General features: G+C 40.8%; 1 protein-coding gene across 3 annotated transcripts; it reads right to left on the reverse strand.

Annotated features, from left to right (window-relative positions):
• Window positions 1-807: 807 nt before the first annotated feature.
• Window positions 808-25,216, reverse strand: Adpgk (ADP dependent glucokinase). 3 transcript variants are annotated; one of them, XM_076851059.2, is made up of 7 exons: window positions 24,932-25,216; window positions 19,660-19,885; window positions 16,107-16,169; window positions 9,636-9,756; window positions 6,231-6,427; window positions 5,535-5,633; window positions 808-2,328 (listed from the first exon to the last, which is right to left on the reverse strand). In XM_076851059.2, the coding sequence occupies exons 1-7, from the start codon at window positions 25,162-25,164 to the stop codon at window positions 1,777-1,779; spliced, it is 1,491 nt and encodes a 496-aa protein (XP_076707174.1). In that variant the 5' UTR covers window positions 25,165-25,216; the 3' UTR covers window positions 808-1,776. The 3 variants fall into 3 exon arrangements, with proteins under 3 accessions (XP_076707174.1, XP_076707173.1, XP_076707175.1); XM_076851058.2 differs by having other exon boundaries at window positions 808-2,331; XM_076851060.2 differs by lacking the exon at window positions 16,107-16,169 and having other exon boundaries at window positions 808-2,331.
• Window positions 25,217-27,050: the final 1,834 nt, after the last annotated feature.

The following is a 27,050-nucleotide window of genomic DNA, read 5'->3' on the forward strand; positions in this document are numbered from 1 at the left end:
TGTGACACCCTGGGTTCAATTCCTAGCACCTGTTACAGGGGGTGGGAAAAAACATTTTTACAGTATAGGCCGATCACACTTCTAATTTTTACTGACATTACCAATTAAAATTGGAGAACTTTTTGAGAATATACATTCAGGGAAGGGTCTGAGTGGACAGCTTACACAGAAAAAAATCATGGAGAACACTTTAGTATTACTAATAGTCTTTTTAGGCTTAAAAGGTTTAGAAATGATGAGTTATTCTAATTCTTGGGAAACAGAGAAATGTCTTCTCATTTAAAAACTGGCCAGAAAGTTGGTGATTGTTTTAACTGAGCCTAGAGGCACAAAAGGATAACATTTCCTTAATGAGCTACTTACTTTCACTTGCAAGCTGTATAATTCTCTAGGTTCAAATTTTCTTTGAAAATGAGTAATCAAGCATTTTCTTCTTACCCAAAGCAGGGAGGGAAGATCATATATGAAAAGCCTGAGGTAGCTTTTGAGATTCAAGAAGCTGCTGCTATGGCCTGGTGAGATCATGACCCTGTACTAGGCAGGCCTGCTGCCATCTTCTGTGTCCCTTACATCCTTCCAACAAATCAAAGTTCACCATGCTTAGCAACTGCTATGCTCCAACTCAACTTTGACTTGGCTACTTCATACTCTAGCTTCTGTCTTTAAACCCCAGAGAACAGGTCTATAGTACAGGCTCAGTGTGAGAGACGGACAAAATACAAACATCATGAGCAGAGTAACATGTAAGCCATAAGACCAGTCCAGAGTAAGGTGGAAATGAAATCAATTACAGACAGGATTCCTGAAATGTAAATTGTTTTTAATATTTTTTAAAGCACACAGAGGTCCTGGTTTATAAAAAAATAAATATATAACATGACAAATTTATTCATGATCCTGGCGCTCTTACGAGGTCAAACTCTTTAATGAATGTGTCAAGGAAAACATAAGACATACATGATCTTTTATACATAAGAGATGGAAGCAAATTCCAGTTGTAAAAGCAAATTCCTTCAAGGCTCAAAAAGAACAAATATTAGTCTTCTGTTGCAGGAAGCATATCCAGAGTTGGGCAATGAGGAGGCAATGCCCAAGCCACAGGAGCCTTTGATCAGCCAGTCTACAATATAGGGAGCCAAGGCAGGAAGGCACAGTCCTTCAGCTCACAATGCCACCAAGGGTTCCAAACAAGAGAATGAATGGCTCAAAGGCTTACCAAGGATCCAAGGTGGGACTGTCTTGTCTTTACCCGTGGCTCTGACCTAAGTTTGAGAACAGGAGACTGAGAAGATATGCTCATTAAATACTGTCACTGTAACATTGAATGGAAGTCTTGATTCTGCTGCAAGTGGTAAGCTGAGAGACCCAAGAATCTCACATCGGGCTTTACCAGAGCCCATGGTGGTGAGTGAGTAATGAAGCAGTCCTCTAGTAAGCAAGGAGAGAAAGACTTTCTGGCTGACATGCTCTTGAGAGTTAACTCTGGCTTAAAAAATACTTGACAACACTGCATAATTTGGGGTTTTAGAATTGAGGTTTTTTTTACCCCTGTAACTCACAACACAAAAAACAAAAATCCACTCTCGTTAGTAGATAGCTAAGTTTTGATTAAAACCTGAAATGTTTTTATGTAATCGCCAACAGGCTGGAATGTATCTGTACAGTTTAATCTGCTGTTGTTTCTTTGGCTATCTTCCCAATTGGACCTAAAAATGGTTCTGACACCCTGAATCTTGTTTCCAAACCACTTTCTTCCTATAATTAGCTACAATCTTCCTAAAAATGAGGATGTACTTCTGAATAGAAAAGTCCTTCGGCTGAAATGGCATCTCCAAGGCCCACAGTTCGAATAGGATCTTTACACACCAACACTGGTGTGAAATAAAAGGATATCCCCTCCCGGTGCCATTCTACTACTGGCTTGTTTGGGTTTAATGTAATTCTGGAGCCTGCCTCTGAATGGGAAGTCATGAACTCTTGGGGTGCCCTCAGAGACACTCGGCTGGTGTCTATGGTTTTGGTGGCACAGGCCTGTATCCCAGCCACACGAGCTCCTGCTGCCACAGCTGCAAGCTGGTTGGCCCAGTGTCCATCCACAGTTGCCAGGATGTGATAGACCAGCGTATGGAAATGGATCCTGGTAAGGTCCGAGGCTCTGCTGTTAGTCCGCCCATGTTCTTTCAAGATCCAGAAGAGGATATCACTGACCATGCCCACATCAGGAACACCATTCCAGGAGGCAAGAGAAGCATGTGGTCCAGATGCTGATTGGCTGAGAAATAACAGCTCTTGTTCATTCAGCCCAAGAGAAGTTACTGCAGAAAAGACCTGCTAACAAAAACAATGACAGGTCTCTTTCTGGTGGGTATAACCGAGCTCCTGAATCTTGGGACACAGCCAATGACTAAATGACAGGGAAGGCAGGCAGGCATCTTTCTTATCAGGCCTTCCTGTGACTGAACTCATCATTTCAACCATTTCATCTCTAACCATCTCCACCTTCAGGATCACTTGGGAAAAACTGCAAAGTTACCAAAATGCTGTTTCAAACCTAGTCTTTTATTATGTACCATTCAGAAAGTGTGGAGGTGTACCTATTTTGTATTTCCTTCCTTGGTGCCTAACTTTTGCCTGTGTACATGCAACAGCCACTCTTATCACTGCCAGGATATGGCTCTTGGCCAAGTCCTGAGTGTCAGCAGACATTATGCCAGGAAAATGGAGAAGACCTGAACAATGTATAGTCAAGATCATAATGGCTCTGTGGACATAACACCAAGAAGCAAGAATATTGTTTCACGTTAGAGCTAAACTACTTAAGCAGGTGTGAGTTAGGAAAATAGTCTTCATTGAATAACAACATGTGGAAAGGGAAACAGGAGCCACTGAGCCCATTTTCTGTCTTGTGGGGAACCACTATGTCTACCTCACTGCCTTCCTTAGCACTTCTTTTGTTAGAAACAGGTAAAGGTTTCTGCAGGAGACATGAGTCCTTGAGTATGTACATGTATGTATGTGCATGCCCATAAAATAATAATGGCCTATACCTTTGTTGTTGAAAGCCAATGGCTTTCATTTCCTGCATGTTCTGTGCTAAGAAGAATGAAAGCCAATGGCTTTTCATTTTATGCATGTTTTGAGCTCTAAAGAGTTCTCTCTCTTCATCTAATTCTTATTGTAACCTTTGGATGGAAGAAGGCACTGCCTTCAATTTACAAACCAAGGCTAGGAAGGGTTAAGGAGACTTTCAGAGGGGGAACAAAAAAAAAAAAAAAAAAAAAAAAAGCTTTTTTTAAAAGTGAAAAAATATTCCACTTCAAAAAGAAATACAAGTAAAAACTATACTGAAAAACACCAAGAGTAAACTCAGTTGTAAATTATGGACTCTGAGTGATGATGATGTATCTATTAGGGTCTGTAAACAAGTCAGGATGGCGCCTGTGGTTTGTGAAGTAACGCCAGCGAGCCATTAAGTGTGGAGATTCCTTATTGGTTGACTGCTGTATCTAGTTTATGTTAATTAAGATAAGCTGTGTGTAATGTATATATACCCCTCCTGTCCTACAATAAACGGCTCCCACTTCAGCTGTATCAATGTACACAAGTTCCTCGTCACCCCCCGGTTATTCTGCTGCAGCCGGACTGCGGCAATATCATTGTAGGTTCACTGATTATAACAAATGTACCCTTTGGTGAAGGGTGCTGATTGTGGGGGATGCTGTGCCAGGGGCTTAAAGAGCATATGGGAGCCCTGTCAATTTTGCTGTGAACCTAAAAACAGTCCAGAAAAATAAAGACTGTTTTGCTGGGTATAGTGGGGCATGCCTATAATCCCAGCAACTCTAGAGGCTGAAGCAGGAGGATTGCAAGTTTGAGGCCAGCCTTGGCAATTTAGTAAGACCCTGTCTCAGAAAATAATAAAATAAACAGGACTGGGGGATGTAGCTCATGATGAAACACCTTTGGATTCAATCTCCAGTACCAAAAATAAGTAAAATTTTAAAAGTTTTTTTTTTTCTAAAGAAGTAATTTTTTAGAAAAGGACTAGAAGTGTAGCTCAATTCTGAGGCCAAGTTTGATCCCCAGCACTGCAAACAACAAAAATAAACCCTACACTGACACTATTTTTCAACTGCTAGACTGATACAAATGCTAGTTTTTAATCCCATTCTAGTGGCAAGAATATAAGGAAAGTATTCACACAGAATATTTGCTGTGTGTGCAAAAGCTAAGTACCACAGAGGCACATATTCTAAACACTGCTAGTGGGACATAAAGTATAATTCCCATGGAAGGCAATCTCAAACCTCTAAATGCTTTCTTAGGCTTCAATCCAGCAATTCCACTTCTGAGAATTTATCAAATGCATATACTTGCTCACAGGCAAAATAAAACAATGTACAAGATTATTTACTGCAGCATCCTATGTAAAAGGGAAGGACAGTCACCAATCAGAATGTCCACAAGAAGGTACAGGTCAAACAAACTGAGAAGCACCCCACACTCACTTTCACCACATCATTGTGAAAAGACTGAGGTGCTCTCCAAGTAACAATACAGTAAAGATCTCCAAGATTTTCCGGCGGGAAAAAAAGCAAAGGGCAGAGCAGTGTGTTCAGTATGTTGTGCTATTTTTTTGAGTAAAATAGGACAAAAAAATTTATATTTTTATGTAAAATATAGAAATAATATATTCCTGTATCATACATTTTAACTCAGGAGATACAGATAAAGCTAATAAGGAAATTACAAAGGGTAGACAGATGGAGGAAGGGGAGAACCAGAATGAGACTTCACCGTGTATCTTTTAATACTTTTCGGTTTTTGAACAACACATAACCAATTAACAGGTTAAATAACAATAAAATGAAGAGTTAAGTAATCTGAACTCACAGAGCTAGTGAATGGCAAAGCTTGTATTCTTATGCCTCACTCACTCGGATTTATGCTAACCACTGCTGCTATCCAGAAGCAGGAGATAAATTCCTACATGTCTGGTGGTGAGGAGGTAAGTTCACCAAAGTTTCCTTTTTTGGTTCTTCTTAAAAGTTTAAGTAAAATCAGCTGAGTTGGGCTTTCAGTTTTTCATGTTTTGAGTTCTGCAAAAACCATTCACTTCCAGAGAAGCAATAGGACTCACAGGCCCATCAATTTACATTGCCATATCTCCCTCCCTCTCAACTAAACTTTATCACTGAGTTAGTCTTTTTTTTAAAATATTGAGACAAGGTCTCACCAGGTTGGTGAGGCTAGCCTTGAACTTGTAATCCTCCTGCCTCAGCCTCAATTTGTTGGGATTACAGATATGCATCACCCCACCGCCATATTTCTAACTTACTAGGAAATCTTGTCCTAAGATAGTCCTGAATCCTTATTTGGGTCTTCTAGTTCTGAATGACACAACACCCACATGTCAGTGAGACAGTCCCTTAGTCCAAACACCTAGTCCCACTGGACAAAGGAGCTTCTCTGCAAGGCCCAATGAGGCCAGAGCTAAAGGAGGACACATGGGTTGCCCACAGGTGGTTGGTTACCTGATGCACAATGCTGTTCATGAGCTCCCTGTTGGTCATACTGGCCAGCTCTAGGTGAACTGGAACACCAGTCGGGATGTCAGAAATGGAAGTTACAACCTGGAAAGAGAAGAGAACAACACTGCCATTAGAAATAAAAGAGAGTCAGGCAAGAGGGAAGAAAAGATGAGGTCCTTAGCAGTCTGGATGCCCCTGGCACCTGCCTTCTTTGTATCCTCTGACAGCTATAAGCAACGTGGACAAAAGATACTTTTTCCAATAGAGAACTGCATTCTGCAGAGAGCCATCAGGCTTATAGAATCACAGGCCAAAGAACTGCCCCTTATTGTTCATGCTGCCAGCCTATTCCTAGGATCTAAACTAGGCAGCTGGCTTCAACTGCCATTCAGATCTACACGAACTGCAGCACAGGTGATATGAAGTGAGATGGCACAGATAACATAAAGGACATAACTACAAACCCTGCAGCTTGTAGCCACGCTCAGTTTAGCACAGGATGCAGAGGCTCAGGCAAGAAGATTATCTGACCTGTCTGTCCTATTCTAGCTGCTTCTAAGGTATGTCCTTGGGAGAGCATGAGCCAAGGCAAGGCAGCACAAGTACAGAGGCAGAGAGAGAAAGGAACCCGAAAGGAAAAAACAAAACAAAACAAAAAACCTAGCTGGGGTCCGTGAGATTCTATAACAATGCTGTTACCTCCAAGAGTCTCTTCCTCTGCAGCTCCTTGCTTTGTCCCTCCATCATGTGCAATCCAGAGAGGACCACCAGGTCAGGCTGGAACTCTTCCAAGCTAGACACAAACACCTCCAGCATATTCATGGCCCCGTTGGAGAGGTCGTGAGAGAAGATGAACCGGTTGGCATGGGGAGCTTTAAAATGGCCCCACTCCTCCCCTAGAAAAGCCCAGTCAATGGAAAGAAAAGGAAGAGGCTTTCAGTCTCCTAGCTGTGGAGGCACTTGCAGGTGTCTCCCTGGAGCCCTGGCTCTGAGCAGGCTAACTGGTGGCTGAGTGGGTCCCAATAATAATGGTCGAAGGTCAGCTTGGTGCCACATTCATGCTGGTAAATTGGTAAAGAAACAAACCAAAAACCTAAATCCAAATACAGCAAAAAAACAGAAACAGTGTGAGTCTCTTATGCCTTTTTCAAGAGGTTGCCTTTCTCAAGGTCATTAGCTCCCCTGGAATTCCAGGAAAGCTCTGCTGTCTACTGAGCTCCCAAACACTGGACACAGTTATACTGTGTATGACTTCCAAATGTCATCACACTAGGCATACTCCTGCAGATAGGACTGGTTGCCATTCCCAAAGTACATTCTACCTCACAGCAATGCTCTAGGACCTTCCACTTAGTTGGAATCTAAGAGCCAAGCTGATTGTACCTCCTACTCTCTGCTGCTCTCTTGTGGTTTCTGGGCACTTGATCCAAAGAGTGAGAATATCTGGCTGCTCCGCCACTTGGGCTGGAGTTGCTTTGGAGTAATGACTGCTCAAGGCCACATTCAAGTGCTACTTTCTCCCTAAATGTGAGTCAGGAAAGACTTGCCCCTACCTAAGCAGATTCAATAACCTCTTTACCAGAGGCAACACTATTGTATTATAGGACTTGGCACATGATTTTGAACTAATTGTTCAAGTGTCCATCTCCTAAGGTAAACTGTGAGCTGAGGGTAGGGCCTGTGTAGTCTTCTACCATCATATTCCCACTATCTCACATTGAACCTGGTACGTAGCCATATGAATGAATTAGCAAAAAAAAAAAAAAAAAAAGTGAATTAAGAAAACAGATTGATGACCTAACGGACCACAGCAGCAAAAAATACAGATATCAACTCCAAATCCAAGATTTCCCAAATTAACAAGACTCTGTACAATGGGAAAAATACATTACACTGATACTTTCCATATAGCAAGACACTACCCTGCCCTTGAACAGTGACACTGCTGGGAACACAGCCTAACCTAGCCTAGGACAAAAGAGCCACACAGCATTCAAAAGAAAGTGATTTCTTCAGGGAATGACAGAAGCAAAAATAAACAGGTATGGACAAAGAGAAATATGAAGAGCTGCTTATTGTTTCCATAGGACATAGGACTGATGAAGTGGCCCAAGAAGAAGACAGATTGGAACAGTCAGTAATAATACTTAGTGCCCTTCTTTTCTCACAGAGCTTTGTATTCATTTCTATAAGCAATCTCCTCTCTCAATTTACCATCCTGCCCTTTGACCACTCCGGTTCACCGAATTCCCAGCCCTGAAAATGAGCTGCTGTGGAGCTGTCTAGTAGGACAGAAAAAGGAAAAAAAAAAAAAAAAAAAAAAGTTTGCAAATCCTCTCAGAATTTACCTGTCCAGGTTAGAGAGAAGCTGGGGATGGAGTTAAGAAAGCTGACCCAAGGGCTGCAACCACCAGATTATGTTCCCTCTTGGGGCCTATGAAAATGTAACTCAGCACAAAATTTCACAGAAGTGCACTACTTTGTACAAAGAAAAATAAGACATAGGAAGAAAAACTGAAATGTAAGGCTTACAAAACCCAAGAATAGAACCAATCTCGTTTTGAGACAAGCTATCTCCTTGTCATTATTTGACAAGAGGCAGAGCTATCAAACATAACAGCAAAGTCCACTTTGAAGATCCTAGTCTCTCCATTATGTAGTCACCACAGGAATCAATCGAAACCAGGAACTGCAAAGGTGCCTAGTTCATGCTGTGGGCACCAACAGAAATGGAAGAGAGACTAATCTGGACTGGTGGTAGCAGCACCTTCCAGTCAATAGTCATTGTCACTGAAGAGTGGAAAATGCCACTTTTGTTTAGGGGCGGGGGAAACCAGGGATTGAACTTGCAGTCCTCCTGCCTCAGCCTCCTGAGTCACTGAGATTACAGGCGTGTGCCACTGCGCCCAGCAAAATTGTCACTCTTATTTGGGAAAACTAAAACGGAGAAAAACTCCTTGGGCATCATTAGGTATGAAGTACCTCCTGCAACATTCTGCCCTGATTTTCAGATCCTGCCATTGCTAAATTTCAACTGATTGTAATAAGCATCCAAAAGGGAACCAGAAGCAAACAACAGTTCTTTTTCATACTTGGAGAAAGGTATAATTGTCAACAAGCACTATTTTTTCCTATCTTACATTATAGATCATTACTCCAGTAGGTGAGGTTCTCTTAATTGTGTGATTTGGAAGCAGTTCACTGAAGAGTGTTAACTACTCCTCTAAGGAGCCAATTAGCTGTTTGCATATTTGAATCTTTAATGTGAATTAATAATGGGTTTATCAGAACTTGAGTGAGTTCTGAGTACAGGAAAAGATACAGCAAAGAACACACAGACTCAAAATATGTCCAGGTATTTAAGGTTCTCGTAGAAAATAAATCTCTAGTCTTTATAACACAAAAAAATCTACTTGTGGGGTGGATTTGGCTTTATAAACACTGAAATATCTTTTTTTAAAAAAAAATATTTATTTTTTAGTTGTAGTTGGACACAATACCTTTATTTATTTATTTTTATGTGGTGCTGAGGATGGAACCCGGGGCCTTGCACCTCCTAGGTGAGCGCTCTACCACTAAGCCACAATCCCAGTCCCTTGAAATATCTTATAATAAGAAATAATGTGAGGTTAAATACAAAACACTCCCACTCACCTCAGGGAAAAAATAAATTACTCCAAAGGAAGCTTTCCAGAGGCCTGGAACTAATCTAAGCAGTTTGGGTAAGTCAGGCCAGAAGGGTCCTGGACAGGATTCAGCAGAGCTGAGGAAATATTACCTGCCCTTCTCTTTTCTTAGTAATAAAGGGAAGCTTCACAAATGTGTGTTTAACACATTTTCACTTTTACTTAAGATGCCTGCTTTCCTACAGCCTGATTTCCACTGGGTTCACACCAATTTGGTTTGTAGACTTGAGAATTTTTCTCATGTTGTAATATTCTATCAGTCTCTGAGATAACAAATGATAACAGCTCTGCAGATCAATGGACTTGAGAAACTTGGTATGGGGACACAAATAGGATCCTACTAATTTACAAAGATGAATTTCTGGCACAAAGCCAAGTCTGAAGATGCACAGCTGTACCATTAATACCCTTCCCTTACCTGCTTGATACTCCAAAATGAGGTGGAATTCGTCTACTTCCTGCAATGACTCTGGTGGAACAAATACATTGTCATCAAGAAGTTCATGTAGCTTTGGACCAACTGGACCGCAAAGAAGAACCTGGAGATAAGCAATGTGAAGTCAGTCTACCAGATCTGTTTCCAACAGTCTGAACAATAACCACTAGGTACATTCAGGCCAATTCTATTCATTTCAACAAAATACTGAATCTAATTCAATTCCAAAAGTCCTTGGTTTGGAGGTTTGTAGCACAGGAGGCTCTTAACAGGGGATAAGCCTCTGGAAGTTAATGCCACAATGTACCCAGAAACAAGAAAATGACCAAAGACCAAAGTTATAGTTGTCAGGTGTCTATGCAACTACTACAGCCCCAAGTCCCTGTTACGAACTGAATGAGTGCTCCCTGAATTCAGATGTTGAAGCTCTAACCCTAATGGAATGGTACTTGGAGATAGAACTTTTAGGAGTTATTAAGATTAAATGAGATCATAAGAGTGAGGTCCTAATCAGATAGGACTGGTGACCTTATTAGAAAAGGAAGAGAGATCTGTGTGAACCAAGAAAAGGTCATGTGAAAAACAAAACAAAACAAAAAACAGTGACAAGGCAGCCTCTGCAAGCCAGGAATCTTAGAGTCCTTACCAGAAACAAAACTTTGCTGCAACTTTGATCTTAGACTTTCCAGTATCCAGAACTGTTCAAAAATAATTAAAAAAAAAAAACACCTAGTTTATGGTATTTTGTTATTATGACAGCCCAGGCAGACCAAGATACACCCTATTCCCCTACATTATCTTTTTAATTCACATTCATACCTGTGTAGGCAAATAGACATGGGATAATGTCCTGGGTTTAATTTCCAGCGACGACGACGATGACGAAGACGAAGAAGAGGAAGAAGAAGAAGAAGAAGAAGAAGAAAGGAAGGTGGGAAAAGATTGCTAGATGAAAACAATCATTTGAATTTTACACAGTACAGAAAAAGAACTTCTGAAACTGGGCACAGTGGTGGTGCATGCCTGTAATCCCAGCTACTCGGGAGGCCAGGGCAGGAGGATCACAAGTTGGAGGCCAGCTTAGCAATTTAGTAAGACCCTGTCTAAAAATAAAAAAGGACTAGGCACGTAGCTCATTGGTAGAGTGCCCTAGGTTCAATCCTTAGTATCCCCCTCCCCCCAAAAAAGCACTCTACCATACTTAACCTTTTAAATATGAGAAATAATGAGCAACTCAATTTAGAAAATTTAGGGGGAGGTACTCTGCAACTTCTCAATACCATTTTCTTCAACTCCAAGATGGGCCTCCCCCTGGCTATTCCTTCTAGAAACCACTTCACATCTGCTGCTACCTCTCAGTTCCAATAAGTTGCTGTTTCTGCCATGCCCTCAAGGACAGGATAACAGGCTCAAAACCACTGAATTCTGAGAGTGGAAGGGGCAAATTAAAATCCCCAGGAACCATCTACATTGTTTCAAATTATGCCCCATCCAGAAATTTCAAAAGGCATTTTAACTTGCTAAGTAGCTGCCTGTTTGTATACTGCTTTGTGCAGATGTACTTTCATGTATGTAATTAGAAATCCCAGCTTCTGGTGAAAATACACCTCCCTTGCCTTTCTGCCTTGACATGGGCACATTACATGCCAAATCTGACAATTCTTGCCTCTGCCACTATTTTCTTTCTGATTCTTGGCTAGATTTACCCACCTACCTAGAACACTAAAACACAGACAAAACATAAGAAACAATGGTTTTCAAAATGCTTGGACATTAGGCAAAGCACAATGATCCCTAAGAAATGAAAAAGCCAAATAATCCAAGTAAACCCCACTAATTCCTCAGCATGTTACCATGAAAGAGTTCCTGGATATACAAAAGCCGAAAGAATTCATTACTGGCAGACCTGCACCACAAGAAATGTTAAAGGAAGTTCTGCAGGCAGAACACAAATGATACCAGATGAAAATGTGGATCTAACTAAAGGAATGAAGAGCACCAGAAATGCTAACTCTGGATAAGCACATAAGATTATTTCCTTATGATTTTTTAAAAGATCTGTTTAAAGAATACTAATAATGTAGAGTGAAGTTTGTAACATATGTAGAAGCAAAATACACTGAGAATAGTACACAGACTGGAGTAGAGAAATGGAAGTATGATATTCTGAAGTTCTTATAGTGTAATGGAGCAGTAATATCACTTGAAAGTATACTGTGATAAACTATAGATGTACACCATAAACCCCAATGCAGCCACTAAAAAAGATGTATAGCTAATAAGTCAGAAGAGATAAAATTAAATATAGAAAATAATTCAAAAAGACTATGGAGAAAGAGGAAAGAGAGAAGATAAAAGAACGGAACAAACAGAAATAAATAATAATGACACACTAAATGTAAATGGTCTAGGGCTGGGGATATAGGTCACTGGTGGAATGCTTGCCCAGCATGCATAAGGCCCTAGGTTCAATTCCCAACACCAAACAAAAATGTAAACAGTTTAAGCATCCCAATTAAATGGCAGAGATTGCCAAAGTGAATTAAAAAGCAAGCCCTAACTATATGCTTATCCACAAGGAGTATACTTTAAAAACACAAATAGGTTAAAAGCCCATGGATGAAAAAGATGCTAATATTAATCCAAAAAAAAAAAAAAAAAAGCTGTGATGGCTATTTTATCAAATAGAATTCAGAGCAAAGATTATGAAATCATTTTCTTTATCCCTGGTAAGGAAAAGGGATGAATTCATGAAAAGAATGTTAACAATCCTAAACGTTTATGCACTGAATAACAGAGCTCTGAAATACACGAACCAAAAAAATTATAAAACTTCCAATAGAAATACGTATCTGCTATTGTAGCTGGATACGTCAATACCCTTCTCTGAATAACTGATACATCAAATAGACAGAAAAATCAGTAATGATATACACAAGACACACAAGGCTTGAACAACATCACCAATAACCAACTTGACCTAGTTGTTACATTTACAGAACCCTCTACTAAACAATAGAAAGACCCCTACATACTCTTGAAAAACTTTCAAAGACACATGTAATTTCACCAAGAGAGATCATATTCTGGGCCATTAAAAAGTTTCAGTAAATTTAACAGGTCATGGAAAACATTTTCAGACTAGACCAGAATTAAAATAGAAATCAGTAACAACATCAGGAAAATCTTTATAATTTAGAAACTACACCGCTAGTCCAAGAATAGTACATCTTAAGAAATCAAAGGATTACTGAAAATATCTTGAAATAAAAACAAAAACAATGTATAAAATCTGTGGGACACATTTAAAGCAGTACTAAAGAGGAAATTTATAGCACTAAATGGCCTGTATCAGAAAACAAGAAAGGTCTCAAATCAATGACCTTAGCTTCTTACCTTAAGAAACTAGAAAAAGAAGCTAGTTAAACCCAAAGTAAACAAAACCCAATGAAACAGAAAAGAATGCATAAAAATCCAAAAGTTCATTATTCATTGAAAAAGAACAATAAAAATCAATAAACTTCTAGCCAAATCACTTAGGAAAATATGAAGACATAAATGAACAATATTAGAAAGAGCATCATTATAGACTCTACAGATCTTCAAGGGATAAGGGAATATTATGATTAACCATGCCAATAAATTCAACAACACGGACAAAATGAACAATTCCTTGAAAGGCACAAACTACCAAAGGTTGCTCAAGAAACAGAAAATCTGAATTTCTCTATACTTGCCAACTCATTCTTTAAGCCTAATATTACCTCAACAGTAAAACCAGACAGACATAAGAAAAATACAGACAGCATCCCTCAAGAAAACAGATATGGGCTGGAGTTGTGGCTCAGTGGCAGAGTGCTTGCTTCACGCATGTGAGGCACTGGGTTTGATCCTCAGCACCACATAAAAATAAGTAAACAAATAAAGATATTGTGTCCATCAATAACTAAAAAATAAAAAAAAAAACTGATGCAAAATGTTAAATAAAATTTTAGTAAATTGAATTCAACAAAACACAAAAAGGATAATTAATACATCAGAAATAAGTAAGGTTTATCCCAGGGATGCCAGGTTGGTTTAACATTGGAAAACCAATGTGATTACCACATAGCAAACAACCAAAAACCAAAAATCATACAATCATTTTACTAGATGCTAAAGCAGCATTTGACAAAAATCCAACATCTACTCAGATCAAATCCGGAGCCATGCACATGCTAGACAAGTGCTCTACCACTGAGCTACAGCCCTAGCTCTCACAAATATATTTTTGAAGGCACTGCCTCACTCCTGCATCTGGCCATTCTTCTAAATTTGCCTTTACTATATTTGCCAGGGTCTATTTCTGAGATACACTATTGCATGGCTATTCAGAGTATGGACTCTGCAACTAGATTACTTGAGTTTGAATTCCCACTCTACCCATTACTAGGTACATGACCTTGAGCAGTTTTAACTTCTCAAGGCCATGCTTCATTTTCCCTCTCAAGTGGAGTATAATAAATGGGCTTTCTTTATAGGGTATTGAGAGGATTAAATTAGTTCATATCTATGTACATGGAATATACTGAGAATTATATAAGCATTAGCTATTATCATCAGCATTGGAAAATACCTCTTAATCTCTGATGGTTCTCAGATGATCACCTGGTCCATGCTGGGAAGCATTTCACCAAATTAAGCTGAATCTCTTTGAGAGAGCAGTGGTAATTATCTTTGAAGACTGTACTATTACCCTAATAGTAATTAGAGTGGTAATGTCATGCAGAATGTGGCATTTGAATCCTAACTAGCTGAATTTGGACAGGTTACTTAGTCTCTCTGGACCTCCCTCTTATCTTTAAAATTATAACACTGTTGTGAGGACTGAGTAAGAGATCTTTTCTCGTACCAAGGCCAGACTTGTTTTTTGGAATGCCTTCCACTAAGACCAGCCCCAGGTCCAACTTCTCCAGAGACTAAGAACAAATGATGGTTTCAGAAGAGGTCAATACTGAAAGGTCAATCTTGTACTTGCCCACAACAGTCCAGTGTGTTAGCTTTCCAAAAGATAGAATTATTTCTCAGGACCAGGAAGGTGCCTTGTGGGGAACCATGAAAACTCCCAAGATTCTGATGAGAAGGGCCTGGGCTCGCTAAAGAGCTTATGACTGAATTTTTCTTTTTCTGTTAACAGATAATGTTTCCAAGAGTTTATCCTGGAATTTCTAATCATCTCTGTTTAGAAGTTTATTACGATCATAAGGATAATGACTATAAAAATCTATATTTTCCACTGTAAAATTTCATAAGAACTTCAATCCTTTTTTTAAAATATATTTTTAGTTGTTGATGAACCTTTATTTATTTATATATGGTGCTGAGAATGGAACCCAGTGCCTCACACATGCTAGGCAAGCGCTCTACCACTGAGCCATAACCCTAGTCCAGAATTTTAATTCTTATTAAAATATAAATGTTAACACTTTAATATACTCTCTCAATCTAAAGTATATTTGTCTCCTGGTGTACAGTGTGGCTCCATAGGAATTTTTTTCCCTAACACTGCTGATTATTTAGCCATATTTAACTAACTTTCTCTCTGGCTTTTCATTTCATCCCTGATCCAAATTATATTTTTATGTTGGTTCCCCAAGTCCAGAGCACTGTTCATTGTTTCCTTCTCTGTCAGTAGCCACAATCACCCTGTACCTGTCCATTTATTTACTCTCTTCCTTGTTACCACTTATGGTCTAATACCATGATTCCAGTGATAAATAAGTCTCTCCTCTTTTGGGTGCTCTAATCCAAACCTTATGGTTTTGTAGTATGACAGCAACAATCTCCAAGTTGGCTTCCCCTCCTCAAAACTATTCCACTCATAGCACAGTAAACTTCTTACTCAGATGTTATTTTGAAATAGCAATTATTTTTAATTCTACTTATAGCAAATGGTTCAAAACTTGAAGACACTTTTCTACCTACCCTCATCTAGTGGCATGAATTTTCAACACTCTGGATTCAGGCTCATCAACATAGCCAAGTACATTCTCTCTCATAACTTCCATAATCTCCACATGCTCATAACCATTACTTGATGGCCTCGCAGGGTCAGATTGCCTTGGTTTGGATACTAGTTCCATTATTTACCCTCTGTGAATGTCTTTGTGCCTCAAGCTTCCTTATGTTGAAAGCAAGGATGACAGTACCAATTAGCTTTATAAGGGGTGTTGCAAGGATTAGTCAAATCTATGTAAAACATTGAAGACAATGCCAGGCACGTAGTAAACACTTAGAAAGTATTAGTTACTACTACACTCCACCTAATACTGTATGCATCCTAACAAGAGGTCCACAGTCTAGTGTAGAAGCAGGTGATCCTTAAATTGAATCAAGGAACAAATATCCATGCTTGCTCCTAAAATTACTGAAACAACAGAAGGGTACAAATTTTAATCTGGAAATCTGACCTACCTTTAAATCTGAATTGGCTGCAAATTTCTGTCCAATTAAAGCTGCATTTCCTCCTACATAGTGCTGAAATATAATTCAAGGTGATTAGGCAGTATTTTAGTACAACTAGTTACCCAAGCTTAATAATTTTAATGTTAATAATCATAGTACATCTTTCCCCAAATATTTTGAGGTGACTTTACAACAAATACACAAACAAGTTAATAAAACACAGAAATAGACAATGAGTAAAATGTGAAGAAAATAAATATGGTAACCTGAAAATTAAAGTGAGACTGCTGTAACTATAGATCAAATTTGACTGAACCTCTGGGCCATCAGAACAGATAAAGAAAAAACACAGTGTGGCTAGGTCTTGTAAACCTTTAAAATGAGTATACATCACTTTCCTCCTGAATCATTCAACTTTTTTTTTTTTTTTAAATGGTGCTGGATATGGAAACTTGTGCTACCACTATACCCCCACCTAAAATTTAACTTAATCTCATGCTTTCTTTTCTGTCTCCATCTCATGCCTGCCCCTTCCACAATCTGCTTGCAACTCTCCAAGTCAGCCTTCCTCTTGGCCTCTGGCCTTTAGCAGGTTCCTCCCCTTCTCAGCTGCTGCCTCTTCTGTGATGCCTTTTCTGTACCCCTTCCTCAGTGACATCTCAGCTTCCATAACTATCTTCCCCAGACAAGATTACAGACCATTTCCTGCCCCTCTAATATGAACCCATATTACAGCCCTTGCCTACTTTAGTTATCATCATCTGGACACATGAAGAGCATCTTCAGGGCAGGGACCATCTTTTCATAAGTGCTCAGTAAATGTCTGTTGCTAAATTTTGAGAAAGAAAAAAACACATTGATGTCTTGGGGAATATATGGCTCCCTGGGAGTAAATTCTAAAAGGCAACAGCTCTAACACAGGAAAATATTTTCCTCTAATACATCTTTCAGCTTGAGAGAGCAGATCCTTCAAGGCTGGTGTTCCACGTTGCTAAGGATGGATCCATGTACCTTAGAAACCTGATGAATAGGCAATAAGGCTGCTGTTCAATTCTGAAATCAAGAAACCTAATCAGTAGTTCTGTCTGGGCTAACAACCTTTAGCCCATGCAGAGGCATAGACTATATAACTCCAGCTGCTAGCCATCACTCTCATCCCACACTTTGGGCTGACTGATCTCTGGATTTAAGTAGGATGTTAACAGTTCTTCATAGATTAATTTTGTGATATGCATGCTTAAGTTTGACCTTTTAACAAATCTGATTTCACATTTTATTTAATAATGATGGCTAGCAGAATTTACTAAAAGTTCTTGGGGGATGGGCTGAGGCTGCGGCTCAGTGGTAGAGCACCTGCCTTGCACGTGTGAGGCACTGGGTTTGATCCTCAACACCACATAAAAATAAACAAAGCTATTTAATTTAAAAAAACAAATTCTTGAGGGAAATTATTGAGATATCTGCAAAATGGATACCAGATTTTTATTTTTCTTTTTGGTACCTGGGATTGAATCCTAGGGTACTTAACCACTGAGACCCCTCCCCAGCCCTTTTTTAATTTTAAGACAGGGCCTCACTAAATTGCTGCCTCAGCCTCCCAAGCTGCTGGAATTATAGGTGTGTATAACCATGCCCAACTCAGATTTTTCATATAATTGTCCACTGTTGTTCATTAGGCAACATACCTTACAGTTTAAAGGATTTTCAAATGACACCAAATTGGTGTTAGAAGTAACACATTTTAGGTTTTAAAATGTTAAGAAATAATAGACCACCAAAAAAGTAAGATATGAGTTTCTGTAGATTTTTTTTTCATTGTGAAACAAATGGTAAGGTCAAAGCAGAAGTGGTTTAAATACCATGATCACAGAGATTTCTGAGCAGTATACTTATCAGATTGGAACTATCAAGATTCTCTAAAAGACCAGACACTACTAAACTAAGCTGTCAAAATGACCATAGAAATTTTAACAACTTGCTGTTTCCTTTAGAAACTCAGCTGGCTAACACCCCTGACAATTTTTAATGTTCAAATGGGCAGCTTCAAAGGACAAAAATCTTTAAAATCTCAAGTCATCAGTGATCACAAAGGTTTGCCTGAGAGGTACCAATTAAAAACAGCATTTAAGAGCTTCCCTGGCTAGAATTCAGGCCTGGTCTGGGATGCCCAGGTGAAGTAAGGTCTCAGATGAGGAGAATTAGCTGGGGTGGAAAATGTTCAAACAACCAGAATTCAGCCTCAAGAGGCATGAGGACACAGCAGCAGGCACACTGGGTGAGATGGAAAGAGCCACACTTGGGTCTCCAGCCCCAGTACTCTTACTCTATGTGATCCTTACCCCCACCCCAGCCTGGACCATATAGACTCCAGGGCTTTATGATCACCAGGTGAGCTTGAAGACCACTGAAGTTCCATCCATCTGACTTGTTCCAACCCAAAGACTACTTGTTCTCAAACGAGGTCATCATACCAATAGCATCAACCAGGAAACTTGCTGGAAAGGTAAATTCTTCATTCCCATACCATATCTACTCAATCAGAACTCTGGGAGTAGGCTAGGAATCTGTTTCAATAGCTCCTCCAAGTGATTCTGATGCACACTCAAATTTGAAAGCCACCAATCTAGACCAGTGGTTTTCAATCAGGGATCATTTTGCTTCACTCCCCTTCCTGAGTATCTAACCAAGGAAATGCATGTTTTTTAGCCCTGGGGAAAAGAGCTGGAAAGGATGCTAAACATTCCACTACAATCGCAGGACAGTCTTCCCCACAAAATAGTATCCATGTTCTGTTGATAAACTCCTTTTTGGGACAGGGTTGTGGCTTAGTGGCGTATTATGCATGAGGCCCTGGGTTTGATCCCCAGCAACACACACACACATAGAAACCCCACTGCATGAGCAGAACAAAGGTATGGCCCCATCTCTCCTTTTCCCAGTTAAAAGCTAGTCTACTTTTCTACGGGTTTGGCCTTGTTCTCCTGCTTAGGACTCAGACACAGTAAGATTACTACAAGTTATCAAAAATAAGCATTATAACTAAAACAAATTAATAGACAATGTTTCCTTCTTTTAAACATAGATAACATGAAAAAGGCAACTTTATGATGAACAAGAACCAAAATTATAGTAAACATGCATCACTAATGTTGGCTCAATTAAACTGACTAGAAACAGAATTAATAATAAAACATGAGATACAGTTTTACAAAAAGGGAAAACACTGCAGAATTGGATTTCCAATGGTCACTGTCATGATGCAAACTGGAGGAAAAGTTGCCATATTAAAAAGGCTTCTTTTCAGGGCTGGGGATGTGGCTCAAGCGGTAGTGCGCTCGCCTGGCATGTGTGTGGCGCTGGGTTCGACCGTCAGCACCACATACAAATAAAGATGTTGTGTCCACCGAAAACTAAAAACTAAATATTAAAAAATTCTCTCTCTCTCTCCCTCCCTCCCTCTCTCTCCCTCTCTCTCTAAAAAAAAAAAAAAAAAAAAAAAAAAAAAAAAAAAAAGGCTTCTTTTCCCACCCTGACTTAATTTACTCTTAGTGAACTAACAGACCTGGGCTCCTGGGAACTCTGATGCTATTTGGGCAACATCATGAAAGGTTTCCTTGTCACTGAAGAAGCGCTCAGCAGCAGCTCCCTTCCCCATGAAGTGGACGAAGGCTTCTTCCAGATCATTCCTTGAATGCAGAACTGCATGATCTCTCCCATTCCCAGGACTCAGGCCAAGCGCCTGCAAGAGCTTCACGCCTGAGAGCACGACATCGACACATGCATTGACTCTGAAAGGAGGAGGAGAGACATGTGAAAAGAAGCAGCCATAGCACAGGAAAAGCACCTTGGCTTTTAGCTGCAGAGAAAGGTTTCAGAGAACTGTATTCAAACAGGGAGCAGCTGAAGTGGATCTGCTACCTTAACTGGAAAGCAAACAACATGTGGCAGAAGGAAAATTACTTTATCTGGGTATATGTAATGGGATCAGATCAGAACCTTTTTTGAAAGTTTGGCAAAAATTTATACTAGTTAAAAAAGTGAGAAAACAGTGCTTAGCATTTCAGAACAAAGCTATCATGACAATAAAAATGTAGCATTTCTAGGGAAATACTAGCAGAGCCAAACAGGATTCACACTGTGTCTTGGGCAAGTCACTTTAATTTCTGTGAGTCTTAGTTTTCTCATCTGAAAAAATGGCAATGATATGAATAGTTAACTCAGAGAGCTACTGTGAAGATTAAATAACCAATGTTTAGGAACACTGCTTGGTGCAAAGTAAGCAAAATATATTTTGGTCAAAAGCTAAATACCAGTCAGGTATGGTGGCACACACCTATAATCAATCCCAGCAGCTTGGGAGGCTGAGACAGGAGGATTTCGAGTTCAAAGTCAGCCTCAGCAATGGTGAGGCTCTGAGCAACTCAGTGATACCCTGTCTCTAAATAAAATACAAAATAGGACTGAGGATGGGGCTCAGAGGTTGTGTGCCCCTGGGTTCAATCCCTGGTACAAAAAAAAAAAATTCTAAGTTCCAGACAACTTTCCTCCAGACAGATTCAATACCTAAATGCCCAAATACTCCCAGCTGAAAGCCTGCATTTGAAGAGCTGAGTGGGGCTTTAAAAAGACGCATACTTGTGGCCTTGTAACAACTAATCACTTGGTGTTTGCAAGACTTACCCATGAATAATTTTGTGTGTGTGTGTGTGTGTGTGTGGTACTGGTTATTGAATCCAGGGGCAATCCACCACTGAGCTATATCCCCAGCCTTTTTTATTTTGAGACAGGGTCTTATTAAGTTGCTCATGCTGCCCTTGAACTTAGGATCCTCCTGCCTCAGCTTCCGAAGTAACTGGGATTACAAGCGTGCACCACCAAGCCCAGCCTATCCATGAACTTTAAAGGACTGGCAAGACACTTGTGCATCATCTGGTAGGTTGTATGGAAATTATAAAATACTAAGGTTGTCTGGCATGGCATCTTTTATGTGTACATGAAAAAATCCTGGCTTACATATTTTCAGTGTTTCTTTGCTAAAGGTCATCCCTCTTTTAAAGAGAAAGGCTAAATAACTAAGGTGTCTAGATGAGGTCTTCCAGGCCCCCAACTGTCACTTCCATTTACGGCTATCCTTCCTTCTGCCTATTGGGAATGTCCCTTTTGCTAGTGTGGTTGGTGGCCACAAGCAGCTCCTAGATTCTAAGAGCAAGCTCATAGCAGACCAAGATACCTCCTAGTGATAAGGGTGGCTGATATTCAGTTAATGCTGAGCAGCTTTGAAACCTAAAGTTAAACTCATTCATGAAGAAGGCCCAAAGAACTGGATTTTCAGCATGGAACACATAGCTATGTTCTCTTCTAGTCCACTTCAAAAATCTCTGAGTCTGTAAACTAACACACCAAATCATTAATGGTAGCAAACTGAAATTGGGCAATTACGATAAAGGAGAATAATTTTACTTTTAATTAGATAACATTTCTCATTTTTACAACTATGTATTACTTTTGTAAGTTTTAGATCAATGTAACTTTAAAAGGCTTGTATGTGGGCTAGATATTGTTTACATCACTTTTGAAGATTTACAAGGGCAGGAAGAGACATTCCTCCTCCTGACACAAAATGACTTGAATCCTCATCTTAAGGGTCCTTTTAGTAATTCTTTATCTATGGATCCATGTTTTGAAAAGATTTTTGCCCATCAAACAGCATTTAAATACTCAAATTTTCTTTTAAAAATCAAAAATATAGATGACTTAACTGGAAGAGTATAATAATGGGTTACTATGCCTTTCAGTGCATAAAACACACGGACAAGCATGCAGCAGGTGCTTAAGGATATTTTAACACACGTCTTTCATAGCCTATGAAATAAACCAAACACACCCCGCAAACTGGTCTCATTCCCATCCCACAAAGGGTGCCCTTTACTTCCACTAAATGAACATTAGATGTTTAAAAGTGAGCCTATGAATAGAACTGCAGGTATCTCTTGGCTCTCCAACTTCAGTATAGTCCTGAGCTTCAGAAAGTGTTTGGATAGCCAGGGATACTAGTTCCTCCAAACTGGACTATCTTAAAAGTATCCAAAAGGATTTAGGTCCTGAATCTGAACAGCAGAAGTTCAAAAACAACAAGGAAGTTTTACATTTAGAAATATAACTACTTCAAAAACTATAAACACATCACCTTCTTATCTAGTTCCACTGAGATCTTAAACACAGTTTGATAAGCATGCTAGGCAAGTGCCTTACCACTGAGCTATGTCCTCAGCCCCAGAATTTGATTTTTTAGAGATAAGAGTGGAGAAAGTCAAGTTTACAAAAGTAATGCAAAATGAAAGGAAAAGTTCAGTGCATTTTGCAAAACAAGACAAACCAACAAAATTGATTTTGAGTTACAAAAAAAAAACATAACTACTGAGGAGCATTTTTTATCCCCTACTTATAATCATCATTTGATAACTTTTATAAAAAGCTTGTATTAATTTTTAAAAATTACTAAATATCTCCTATGGGCCAGATACCAAACTAAGTATTTTTACATATGCTTGTTATATAATACTTTGACCAGAGCAAGGATCTTCCTCAACAGCATCCCCAATGTAAACAAATCTCCTAAGCTGCTTTATTATCAAGGGGGAAATAGAGGGATAGTATAAAAAAAGATAATAGTGTGGTTTTGGAGAAAACAGATGAAATAACTGGAAAAAAAAAAAAAAAAAAAAAACAAGGCAAAGATGCCGAATGCTGAAACAAGAGGCTGCAGGGCCAGGCAGGGCACACTGGAAGCCTTGGCTTCCAGGCGACTAGTACAAACTTTTGGCTGGCAGGGTGAGGGGGACACAGTTCTTCCTCTGAGGCTATGAATTCCTCAAAGAATGATGTTTCCTATCACCTCCATCCTGTTTCATCCTCTGTAAAATGTTTTCTAAGGCTCCTTCTAGTTTTAACATGTGTCTCAGATATTATAAGAATTATAATTCCTATAAGATACAGAACTGTAGAGAAATCATAAAGGTCTGGGCAATTGTGCCTCGGCTGAATTCTGGATGGTACATCTGCAAAGAGAAAGGAGCCAATCTTTATGAAGTACCAAGGGCTAGACAAGCATTTTTAAATAGAATATACCCATTTGCAATGTTCTGTGAGACAGGTGGCCATTACTGCTTTCAGCTAAGAAAAGTGAGGTTGGAGTTAACCAAGATCCCAGCAAAGTAGGCAAGTTCTACCACTAAACCATATCCCCAGCACACACTTTGTTCTTACCACTCAAATTCAACAAAGCACTTTTCACAATTGTTATGGACAATGGTATCCTCTACCCCACCACAAATTTATAAGTTGAAGCCCTAACTAGTGTGACTGTATTTGGACACAGGACCTTCAAAGAAGTAATTAAGGTTAAATGAAGTCACACAGGCGAGTCCTAATCCAATAACACCGATGTCCACATAAAAGAAAGAGTACCAGCAATGCAGACATAGAGGAAAGGCCATGCATGTGAAGACTCAGGGAGAAGCTAGCCAACTGCAAGCTGCAAAGAAAAGACTTGCCCCAAACCCACCACACCCGCACCTTTTAGACTATAAGGCTCCACAGCTTCTAGAAAATGAATTTCTGCTGCTTAAGCCATCCAGCCTGTGGTATTTTGTCCTAGCAGCCCAAGCAGATCAATACAATAATGAATGTATCAGTTTTCAACAAATGAGGAAGGGACCTTGTTATACTCATATCCTCAGAACCCAGCAGACTTGAAATCCTTGATAAGTATCTGTTGACAGAACATGCATGAAGGGAGGACAGTTAAGAGGCTGATACTTGTGGATGAAAAGAGCCTGAACTCATTAGAGGTAAAAGGAAACACACCTTAAGAACCAGTAAATGTGCTGATATGAAAAAATACAAGTTAACAATTGAGTACTTTCAAAAGCTGACACCACTCTACATAAGCTACATAAATTATTTCATTTTCAGGATAACTTTGCTCTACCTTACTCCTTCTGGCCCCAGCACTCACATAAACTAGTAGGGTACTTGACCGAAGACCTGCTTTTGTATGGTATCTTTGAGTTGATGGCAAAAGTCAAGTGGCACTGAGACAGGGACTAAAGTTAGCATAAGGGAAATAATTATATTCCTGAAAGGAGTACAAAAAAAGGAGGAGTTGTGATTTGGGAGAACCTTAAATATGCAATGTCACTGAAGTCTGGGGAAGAATTTCTAGAAGGGTGTGTTAAACGAGTGGAAGGCTGCAGCAAGCTGACCATATAGACTAAAAGAAGTTGAATTTGAAAATCGGGAATCTCAGTGAAGTGGTGGTCTCCAAACTGGATAGCGTTAATTAACAGAAAACAGGGCAAAAGAATGTCGATAAAGGCAGAGAACATTCTTCTTTCGAAGCAAGAGGAAGAATGCCGTCAAAACTGGTAAGACATTTTTGGCTGCCAAAGAACAGTCGCTCATAAAGCAAGGGAGCTGGAAGTTGGAACGATGAATGAACACCTGAATATGAAGGTGACAAGCTGAGTGAGATGTGCAAAAAGGCTATTAGGGTTGGTCCTACCCGGACTAAAGAAGGGCTCTGGGGCCAGCAGAGTGAAAACCAGTCTGAATCCCTGCAGCGGTGACGAAATTGGCGAGACCCACACATCCGACACCTTTTGCCAAGAGGGCAACGCGGACACCGGCGCCTCCAGGGGACTTCTGAAAACCCGTTTCCACGCGGGCTCTATCTTACAGCTCGGTAGCCTCCCGACCTCCAAAGTGAACCTCAGAGGACTGAGCGCCCGCACTTCCTAGAGAGGCCCAGAGACCCAGGCCCTGCGGGCACTCACCCTACAGCCACGCGGCGCCAGCGCCGGGCTGGCTGCACGATGAGAGCGTCCCAGGCGGCCGCCAACCGGCCCTCGGGGGAAAGAGCTCCCGGGGGCAAGGGCGAGGGCCCCAGCCGCAACGAGCTCCAGAGCGAGCGCAACGCCGAGCCGGGCAGCTCCGGCTCCAGCAGGAAGACGCAGCCCACGGCCAGCGCCAGGAAGCCCGCACACGCAGAGCCCCGCCACAGAGCCATGGGAATCCTGGCGCTGCAGCAGGAGCGGTAGGCTCAGTTCCTGGCCCGCGCCTCTTCCGGGCTCAGCGCGTGCTGACGTCCACACGCGCTTACATCACACCTGCGCGCCACGGCCCCTCCTGAGGGGCGGGACGATGGGCGGGCCGCTGGTGTCGCGAGGGCGGGGAGCTCTTAGTCCAAATCCTGACGCTTGGCGGCGCGGAAGGTGATTGAACAAAGTGTTCGCTCTAGTTCAGGCCTTGTATCTCTCCCCAGAACTCCATCCGTATCCCCAAAATACTGGGGCGGGAATATGTTGCTTCCCCAGTAAAACGAAACGGACAGATTATAAAGAAGCAGGCAAGCTTCACGTTATTATTTGAGCCTGCAAAAATTTCACACACCCCTTCAATCTGTCCCTCCGCCCCTGTGTCCGTCCTACACGGTTTTTTAAACTCCCCCAGTGCTCAGCCTCCCCAAGTGGATTCTGACGGCAGCTGTATTTCATAGAAGTGCTGGGGGCGCTCAAGGCAGGGGGATTCTGTCCCTTTGGGGGATGGCTCAGGCCCTCAACTACTTGGGGCTTTGGTTGAGACTGAGGAGACCCCACAGAGATCGTCCCTGTCTGGATGAAATTTGGCGGGGGTGGGGGTGGGGGTTTACAGGGGATTGAACCCCGTGGTGCTTGATCACTGAGCCGCATCCTCAGCTCTTTTTAATATTTTGTTTGGAGACAGATTCTTTCTGAGTTGCTTAGGGCCTGGCTGATTTACTGAGCCTGGCTTTGAACTTGCGATCCTCCTGCCTCAGCCTCCTGAGGCATTGGGATTATATAGGCATGCACCCTGTGCCTGGCATCAAATCTTAAAATGATTCCTTTAGGGTGCTGTTCCTTTTAATAATCTCGGGAACATGCACAAATTTTGCAGTCTTAAGCACAACACAGAGAGGATATTGGACCTGAATTGAAAAACCCTGGTTTCCCTTGTTCCCCCTTAGTGATATTACTTAAACTCGGCCCTGTCTTCCTTGGTATGACCCCTCTGTGCGGGAGTCTAGATTAAGAACCAGTGAAGCTAGGCCTAATGCCAACTCATTCTTAGCAACAATTATGCCCTGCCTGGTCTTGTTCCTTGGCTTGTTTCCATTTTTCCAGTTCTGCTGCTTTCTGACCTTGGCTCTGTGTCCAGTTTTCTGCTCTGTCCCTGACCTTTGGACTTGACAGTGAAATTTTATTTCCCTAGCTTTGATCTTGGACATTAATCTTCATTCTCCCCAATGCACCTCACCAGCACTTCCATCATCCTCACCTATCCTTCCCTATTTAGCCCCATCCAACCTATCTGATGGTACTATCCCCTTTCAAGGAGAGATTCACACAGGAAGGGATTTGGGCTACTTTGGGAAAGAAAAATCAAGAAGCCCATGAATCTGTAAAGCCACCAAAGCTGTCTTCTCTCTAGTTGCCTGTTTTCTCTCTCTTAGGGAAACATGTCAGTCAAAGAAAGTGGTCCCTCCATGGCCCTCAATTGGCAGGTTTCCCTACCACCAGAGCTGACTGAGCCAGCACTCAACTCCAAAACAGCAGATCCATGGACTGGTCAGAAACTGTTTCTTTCTACTGAGATCTGAACAGAGAGTCAGATGTCAGTAGTTAGTTGGTTTGGGTGTTGACCCACAAAGTCTTGTGGGGTTGAAGGTCAGGGCATGTTAAATATGTTCCCAAGGTCAAGTTTTGGGGGAGTAGAAGAAACTGAACTGTGGGAAAGCTACAGGCCTAAAAGACCAGGAGAAGGCTCCATACCAGTGTGATGTGGAGAGAAAGTTGTCTATCACCTTCTTGCACCCATGAAATGCCACTGAGCTTCTTGTACTTTGCACCTAATTCATCTGCTTCTTTCTTTCTT

This window comes from Callospermophilus lateralis, chromosome 3, assembly GCF_048772815.1.
Source record: "Callospermophilus lateralis isolate mCalLat2 chromosome 3, mCalLat2.hap1, whole genome shotgun sequence".
Classification (NCBI taxonomy): domain Eukaryota; kingdom Metazoa; phylum Chordata; class Mammalia; order Rodentia; family Sciuridae; genus Callospermophilus; species Callospermophilus lateralis.

Excerpts from the sequence above, each read along its gene's own strand:
- Adpgk (XM_076851058.2), bottom strand. The coding sequence starts at position 25,164 with ATGGCTCTGTGGCGGGGCTCTGCGTGTGCGGGCTTCCTGGCGCTGGCC. Across the intron at positions 9,757-16,106 it reads CAGCCAATTCAGATTTAAAG|GTTCTTCTTTGCGGTCCAGT; the intron begins GTAGGTCAGATT and ends GCTTATCTCCAG. Across the intron at positions 6,428-9,635 it reads CATTTTGGAGTATCAAGCAG|GGGAGGAGTGGGGCCATTTT; the intron begins GTAAGGGAAGGG and ends GGGCTTTTCTAG.